The following is an 8737-nucleotide window of genomic DNA, read 5'->3' on the forward strand; positions in this document are numbered from 1 at the left end:
GCAGACAATAGTAATAACATACAAAGAAATCACATTCATGGGTCTTCCCGTTCTTATATAAGGAATCTCACATGAATGGAACCATACGAATGGCCAATAAAAACTTTAGGTGTAGAGTTTGGCTCGACTCAGCTTTTGTTTCCAGGGGGGCCCCACTCATAGGTGGATCGTCAGTCCTTTTCTAGCCCCTTGGCCCTTGATCAGATTTAGGTAAAATTAGTCAAAAAGTCATTGTCCTAGTGCATTAAGACGCAAACCAATTCAACCTCTTAACCAATCTCAGGGTTTAAACATTGAAGCGACCCGTCATCGATCATAAATCTAATCGAGGATAACAGTTGCGGGCACCATGAAAGCAGTGGAAGCTCTTCTGACCTAATAACTATATATCAAAAAAAAAAATACTATGGTACAGATTGAATGAATAAATTCCTCAGTAGAAACAAATAAATCAATGTGTATCCAACATTACATCCCCAAGCTATGCAAATAACTGCTCAATGACGGTCTCAGCATTACCATTATACTGAGCAAGAAGATGGATTGCATCAGCCCGAGGTAAAGCTAGGAACTCCTGCATCAATGCGTGAAACAATGCATTAGAATGTGCGATCAAAGCATGACAAGAGATGACAAGGATAACATAACTGTGCGATGTATGAACATACGTCCCTCATCAGGACGCAAGGCAAGGCAAGGAATAACATGGAAACTGGACAGAATATTCCAAACGTTTATAGTATTTTGGTCAGTCACTATGCCAAGGGACATTGACAGTAATTAGGAATTTCATACTCTTGCTCGTACTTGACTAGCCTATCCATCCATATATAGCTGCTATGAAGGAATGGTATCAGAACCAAATGGTATACAATTATGCTGCAATTCTAACCAGTGCCGCTCTATCCTAGAGATATTTGTTCGTCATGTTCTCATCTTGTCTCATTTTTGCAAATTTTATCGCTTCATATTAAACAATTAAACCCTCATTGACTGTTAAGTGAGAACACGTATATTTACTCTTTTTTACGGCAGAGAAACTAATAACTGGGAAATAACTGAGCTCTCCCATCATTAAACGGGGATTTTATAAGAAGCGAGACTACTAGATGAAAAAAAATCTAGATATGCCAAACTCACCATGACTTTAAGAATTGCACTCTCATCATAGAAAGCATCAGTAGACGAGACTTGCGCGGGGCTGCTGCTATCTTCCGCAGCCCTACCACTTGAAGATGTGGTTACAACGGAAGAGCCATGAGTGCAACTATCAACATTTGATTTAGACAAGGCACATGCCAGCATCGGGCTGCTGACATCTTTCAAGGAATCAATCCTCAAAAGGCTCTCAAACCTATCTTTGCACATCTGAAGCTTGAACCACTCGTTGTGAGTGTGAAGAGTGGCTCTCATGATCTTCATAAGCTGGGGTTCCTCAATTCCAAGTCTTCTTCCTATTGCAACCTGCGAGAAAATAAAAAATTCTCAAAGAAGAACGCAACTCTTCAAAACAAAAACTCCAAAAATTTCAGGTAGGCCAGCAATAGATTCATCCAAGACAGATGAAAACCCACAAAATCCCCTCATAAGAAAAGAAGAAGCTTTATTTGAGGTTAAAAACCATGAATTTATCATTTTTACGACCTATTATTCCACTAGGAAGTCACCATTATTGGAATTGCATCTTAGAGTATATCACATAGGTTCTGTTCCCCACCATTAGCTAAACAATCATTCTCACGTAGGACAAACACCATTCAGTAAAATAACAAATGATAGAAACAATATAGACTCTCCTGCCACTTAAGAACCAATTTTCAAAAGCCCTGCTCATTAAGAAACAATCTGGTTCCAACCGTAGCTGAAGTGAAGTCGAGGGAGCAATACCTGAAGTGAAGTCGAGAGAGCATCCAATGGTAAGCTTCTAACCAGTGCCTCCTCCGTAGGCTGGATTAATGCCAACAGAGTCTCCTTCAAGGGCTTCAGTAATGCAGGATCTTTAGCAGCTAAAGGACCTAAATGGGAGCATGCCACCCTGAGAGCGCTAGCATGATCACCAGTGTTTACCAAGTTGAGGAATTGAACCTGAAACAGGCAAATACAAGCAACAAGTTAGGCCAATCCTCACAGCATTCCGAACACAATTCCAAACACAGTAGTCTGATAAGTCCAGTAATCTCACTACAAATCATAAGTATTCACCTGCTTAAGTTGGAATAGTAGAACAGGATTTTGCTTGAAAAAGTCGGGATCCATGGAGTTAACTTCTTCGACAACCTCAGCTGCCATTCCTCTGCTAGCTAGTTCTTTCATCTCCAGCACAAACTCATATTTATCTGCTGCAGGTTTTGTCTCTAACGTGAATTTCTTTTCTGTGCCCTGCAGCAGAACATTGTCTTAATAAAAGACCTTAATAAAATCTCTGTATAATATATTACAACAAACTGCAGACACCTCTTGTTCTTTCAGCACATTTGTGCCAGCACTTGAGGTAGCAGGGCAAAGGTCTGATTTGCTGCTTCCATCACAAAACACCTCAGATGCATAACTTAGGTCATCACTCCGTCCTCTCCATCTCTTGCGCTTTCCCCTCTCTCCAGCTCTACGACTTCTATTTTTTTGAAGAGATGACGAAATGCAGGACTGATGAGAACCGCTGGTACTACAGATTTCATGGTTCGCTGGCTCACATGCATATCGTAGCTCAGCATCAGAACTTTGAAGTTTAGCTACATTTACATCATCGTTACAGCAAGAATCCTTATGCGTGCTTATAGTTTCACCATCAGAACTTCTACTGGCTCCAGAATCCACTTCAAGGGAATAGTCTCTTGACAAAGAGGGAAGGCTCTCTGCTTGACCTGCCTTTGTAGGTTCAGAAATAATTGGAATTCCTGATTCCAAAGAATCTTGTTAATTTGAAACACACATCTACAGCACCAATAAAAATAGAAGTAAAATGGTCAATTTATTCAAAGGGACTAACCAGCAGGAAGCGTGAAGCCAGAATCAACAATGCCCCTGTAAACACAATACTCCCGGACAAGGTTATCAAGCATCGGAATATCCAATCTTGTTCGACATAACTCATTCTGCAATAAAATATGAGAGAGTGACAGACATGTAGATGGATCATAAAAATATGAAACTGAAGCAGAAATCTTTCAGAATGTTGGATTACCTGAAATGCCAGGAATAGATCTCCCTTGGCAAATCTCAAGCTGTCAATTGCCCCTTGTCTTGTGAGCTCTACAGCATGGGCAAGAGCTTGAATATCCACCTACCCGGTATAAAAATTGACAGGTTAAAATATGGCAAGCAACATTGGCACACACTCCAACACTTGGAACGATAGAAATGACGAGTCCAAGAGATACAGGTCACAAATCCCATCAAATACCATTATAGTACCAATGACCACTCTAACCAAAATAATCATAAGTTGATAAGCACAGTTTCATAGTCTCACCTCATCGAATGGAGGGGCTTCATAAAAGCTCTCTTGGAGAGTTGCAGGAGGATCACGCTCTTCAAGGAGCAATCTCTCGTTGAGATCTGAGATAGGCGATGATACTCCTTGACGGAAGCAGTACTCTTTATGTATACTGCAACATAAAGGTAGAGAATGCAAAGGGGAAAAAAGGAGTAAGGACAAATCATCTGGAGTAGGTCATACATCAATTTTCCAACTGGGGAAAGGAAATAGAATAGAAAATCACAGGAGATTTAGTTTAAATGCATAACACAGCAATTTCAAAAAGTTACCTTATCAGATATCTCAATGTCATTGAGAATAAGGGATCATAAGCGTGTAAGTGGGCTCTCAAAACTGATGACATCAAACCAGCAATTTCAAACCTCTTCCTTTCTGACCACTGGAATACACAGCAAATAAAATTCAGCAATATGATAGGATTAGAATAGAAAATCCAGGATAAAAAAATTTTTAGGAATAACACTAGCAGGAGGAACCATAAATCTGAATTGGTCACTAGCACATCACTTTGACGATTAGAGACTCAAACCCCAAAATGTGCTTTAAAGGATAAACCATTCATTTCATTGCATGAACTTAGAGTAAGAATTGAATACGACCTGAATGAGCCCAAAGCTATTTTTCTTACCAAATTCAAATTTGACTTGCGATGGTACCCAAAGCCAACAGAATCAATTAATTAACTCCAGAAAAGAGTGCAGAAAATTAAAGGTCTAAAGGGGCATAAACTTCCAGAGTAAAAACAATTAAGATGGTGAGAACTGGGGACAGATCGTAATAAAGTCATATTTCCATTAAAATTAAACACAGCCCACCTCATTAGCCACAGGAGAATTTTGATCATCTTTGTCATATATAAAGGCAAGAAGAATGTGCTTGAACTCCTCATAGGCTTCCTTAAATGAGAAAAGTAAAGGCATCAGTCAGCAAATCTTGAACTAGTGCAATCCGTTTCGATTCACTATATTGCTGTATAAAAGATTCAACCAGTACAAAAGAATATAAAAATAAAAAATAAAATAAGGAAGCTATGATCAAGTACTGGATATGCATCAAGAGCACAAGGAGCGAGAGAAGTCCTCAAGCATTCAATTGCAGCATGGCGATCCTCTGGCTTCCCTCTCCTCAACAATTCAATAAATTTCTGCACCGAGTAATAGAAGAGTTTGAGTTCAAAACAGGGCAAATATCAACCATCTCATCACATCGGAGTTCCTACTCAAAAAATTTCTGGGAAAATACCCAAAGATTCAGTACACAAACTGATTCTCTTCTCACTCACTCTCTCACATTCAAGCAACAATAAGCAAGCTGTCACTAGGTTCCTACTGCTACAACAAGTCTACTACCATGTTCCATAAGCCAAACCAAGTAAAAAGCCGCAGAAAATGACTGCCAACAACAGCAAGGCATACTCTGGCCCATCATAACTTGAGACGATAATTGACGAGCGGAAATGACATTACGTTCAACGCATAACTTAGAAACTTTCCCCAAAAGATGAGTGCTTAGCGAGCACCGGTACAAGCCACTGATTAAGTAGAACGCGCGGCGAAATGCCTTGAATATCCAATTGATTTATCATAAAACACGAGTCATAATCGACTCTCGAGCACTAAATTAGAAGCTGTCATCTATGCATCCACCCATCCATCCATTCAATCTAGCTAACAAAGTACGGAAAACCACAAATTTCTAGGAAAGATCGACAATTCTCGAGAGAGCACGCAAAGGCCACCTGCTTCTGCAGCCGAAACAGGATCCTATGGTCCTCGAGGATGGAAGGCGCGTGGGAGCGCAGCATCTCGATGGCAGCCTCAACATCGCCGGCCTCCAGCGACCGCCTTATCTGGCGATTGATGAGCCGGGACTGGTAGGTGGAGGAAGAGGAGAGGGAGCAGGGAGTCGATGGAGGGGATAAGGACAAGGTAGAGGAGACGGCAACAGAGTCATCGATCAGGTTCTCCGATCTGGCGAAATCGACGACCAGCGCGTCAAGAGACTCCCAGTTCACCGGGGTCGACTCCATACCGGTCAGCCACTAGGCCTTGGCCGGAGTCCGATTGGGTACTGCGGTAACCATGATTGAGAGCGAGAGAGAGAGAGAGAGAGAGAGAGAGGCGGCGACGTCGGGGAAGGATTTGAGGTTATATACGTGCCAGGTGGCTCGTGAAATGTGCGGACCTTGGTAAGGCGGGGCTTGATAAAGTCACCAGCCGCGGGAATGTTTCCGGGTCACCGTGGTCTACAAAGAAGGAAAATCGCAAAAGTAGGGCTTGAGTTTAGAATTATTGCACGTCTAGTCCCAGTACCTATGCTATGGATTCATTTTAATCCACACTGCTGCTACAGTAACGAAATCCGTAAATCCTAATATTTAGAAGTCTAACAAGGAAGTTGTCGAAGGTTGTTACGGAGCTTCGAAAGGATTAGTAGTGTTATATTTTTATGGGTTATCTATTATGTATATGTATATGTAATTTAAACTGGGATCGGTATATGTATTCACCGTCGTACTTTGCAGTTCTAAAAATATTAACATAACGACAATTAAAATACTAATTTAAGAATGGATTATTCGGGCCGACTAATTCACCTCGAACACGATTTCTCTTGAAACAAAATAATGCAAAGAAGAGATGAGACCTCCTCCAATCTTTTTTCTGAGACGCCGTCAGCCCCAAAATGGCCACCCCGTTTCTTGACCACCGTTTGTGTTTCTCCCGCAGCCTCTCAGGGGCTCCCCACCCGCCACCTGCCGCTTCACCGCCGGGCCACCCGCGCCGGATCCATTCCACCCCAGTGCATTCAAGACCCTGCGCGTAAAGTCCCAGAAAGTCTCCAATGCGCACTGCCTGTTCAGTGAAATTCCCCACAGGGACGTCTGCACGTGGACGACCCTTCTCTCGGGCCTTTCTCGGCCGGGGGCTGTCGGCCCGAACGGAACGGCTTCATTTTGTCGACAGTCCTCAAGAGCTGCGTGAGACTGAACGAGCTGAAGCTTGGGAAGGAAGTTCATGGATGGATCTTAATAAATGGGGTTGATGTGGATTCTTTCCTGGGGAACTCCATTCTTAATTTGTACGCAAAAAGAAGGGAGTTCGATATTGCGGTGAGGCTCTTTGATTCAATGGACGAGATCAATACTGAGGCGCCGACTGTTATGCTTGGTGGATACGTGAACAATGGAGACATCGAAAAATCATTAAGTTTGTTCAAGGTATTGCCCATTAAGGATGTCACGAGTTGGACCACTATCATACACGGGCTAATGCAAAACGGGCAGGAGAGAACGGCTCTAGAGCTCCTCTTTGAGAAGAAGCTTGGACAAATCTTTGATGAGGTCACTTTCTCTATAGCTCTAAGGGTTGGCTGCTGCTTTAACTCTGTTGGATCTCAGAATGCAGATTCATGATCGTGTGATAAGATCCGGGATCAGCACTAATCGCTTCATAAGGACATCACTCATCGATATGTACTGTAAATGTGGGAAGGTGGAGAAGGCCTCACTGTTCTGGGGAAATTTCCAACTGAGTTTGAGACAATCCGAAATTATGAGATGTTCCATGAGGAATTAGCTGGACAGATAGTTTCATTGATTTCTGGATATGTGCATAAAGGGGACTTTGAGAGTGCCTTCAGGACTTTTAGATCCGTGGTCTGTGCACATTCGGGGCGAATGTGTATGTTGTCACAAGCATTATGTCGGCCTGAGCTAGCACTGGGATATTAATACACGGTTTATAGGTCCATGCCTACACTGAGAAAGTTGGGCACAACTTGGATGTTCCATTGCGGTCCCTGATAATAGATATGTACTGTAAGTGTGAGAGTTTGGGAGATGCAACATTGATCTTTGAAGGTGGCAAAGACACGCGTGTTGCCTTGTGGACTTCAATGATATCGGGTCTTCCCGCCAATGGGAGGGGCAAGGAGGCTGTCAACCTTTTCAACCTTATGATAAATGAGGGGATTAACCAAACAAAATAACTTTTCTGGCAGTTTTAACTGCTTGTAGCCACTCAGGTTTGCTTGAAGAAGGACGAGGATACTTTGAGCTAGTGAGAAAAGTTTATGGAATCAAACCTGGTATTGAACACTTCGCATGTATGGTCGGTTTATATGGTCGAAGAGGACGGTTGGATGAGATCAAGCAGTTCATCTACCAAAATGGTATCTCAAATGTGACTTCAGTGTGGACCACAATTTTATCCTCCTTCCGACTTCATAGAAACGTCGAGTTGGGGAAATGGACATGGGAAGAGCTACTCAGACTTTTTCCCAACGATTCCACGCCTTATGTTTTATTGTCGAACATATGTGCTGATGAAGGGAGATGGACAGAGGCAGCTAACATTAGCAGCCAAATACGAAAGAGAAGGCTGAAGAAAGTCCCAGGGCAATCATGGATCTAGTTGAAGGATACTGTCCATACTTTCGTCATGGGAGATGAGTCACACCCAAAATTTTCGGAGATACACTCGTTCTAGGACGAGCTAATTGGGAGGCTGAAGGAAATCGGCTACTCACCCGATGCTAAATTGGTGATGCGGGATGTGGAAGAAGAAGAGGAAAAGTTGGTTGGGTTTCATAGCGAGAAGCTCACTGTATCGTATGCATGAATACCGGCCCCAGGATGCCAATCAGAGTCATGAAGAACCTCCGGATTTGCCCAGACTGCCACAATTTCATCCAGCATGCTTCACAGCTTTCGCACCGGGAAATAGTCGTGAGAGATGGCCACAGGTTCCATAACTTCAGAGATGGGAAATGCTCATGCAGTGATCGGTGGTGAGAGCAGAGAAGGCTGATGACCTGATGTCGATGCAGATCAGATATAGCCATGTCCTATCATGGCAACTAGTAGGTAGAGTTTGTTTACTTATTTTTATCCGGAAGCAGAGCCCGATGGCGCGTGATCCATCCTGAAATTTGGAGAATCCCGAAATTGGCATTGAGGGGTTAACAATAAAATCAAAAGCGCTGATCTCTAATGCAGCATTGTCGAGCTTCATTTCCTATCTGATAGGGATCCCGACCCTGGAGATCCCTCCCGAGAATGCCGGTTCAATTCTTTTCTTACTGAAAGGAGAGAAAGAAGATCAAAACCATTTGTTCCGTGTTATTTTTATTTGCTTACTGATGCATAGATGTAGAGCTCTCATGGCTGTCATGAACAACCTGATATGTTGATTGAACACCACTTGGTTTGAGCTCGATATTCTCATCAAGGGTAAAGCC

General features: G+C 42.7%; 2 protein-coding genes across 2 annotated transcripts; one reads left to right on the forward strand and one right to left on the reverse strand.

Moving 5' to 3' along the window:
• Window positions 1-259: 259 nt before the first annotated feature.
• On the reverse strand, window positions 260-5662 carry LOC116200173. Its single transcript, XM_031530918.1, has 12 exons — window positions 5235-5662; window positions 4539-4640; window positions 4312-4392; window positions 3766-3875; window positions 3470-3605; window positions 3182-3280; window positions 2987-3092; window positions 2455-2894; window positions 2203-2379; window positions 1888-2085; window positions 1141-1464; window positions 260-574 (listed from the first exon to the last, which is right to left on the reverse strand). The coding sequence occupies exons 1-12, from the start codon at window positions 5523-5525 to the stop codon at window positions 482-484; spliced, it is 2157 nt and encodes a 718-aa protein (XP_031386778.1). The 5' UTR covers window positions 5526-5662; the 3' UTR covers window positions 260-481.
• A 1318-nt stretch (window positions 5663-6980) lies between these two features.
• LOC116200342 (pentatricopeptide repeat-containing protein At1g74630-like) lies at window positions 6981-7911 on the forward strand. The gene is made up of 3 exons (XM_031531200.1): window positions 6981-7154; window positions 7244-7424; window positions 7523-7911. Exons 1-3 carry the CDS (start codon window positions 6981-6983, stop codon window positions 7909-7911), a joined length of 744 nt encoding a protein of 247 aa, XP_031387060.1.
• The last annotated feature ends 826 nt before the right edge of the window (window positions 7912-8737 follow it).

This window comes from Punica granatum, chromosome 3 (assembly GCF_007655135.1).
Source record: "Punica granatum isolate Tunisia-2019 chromosome 3, ASM765513v2, whole genome shotgun sequence".
Lineage (NCBI taxonomy): Eukaryota > Viridiplantae > Streptophyta > Magnoliopsida > Myrtales > Lythraceae > Punica > Punica granatum.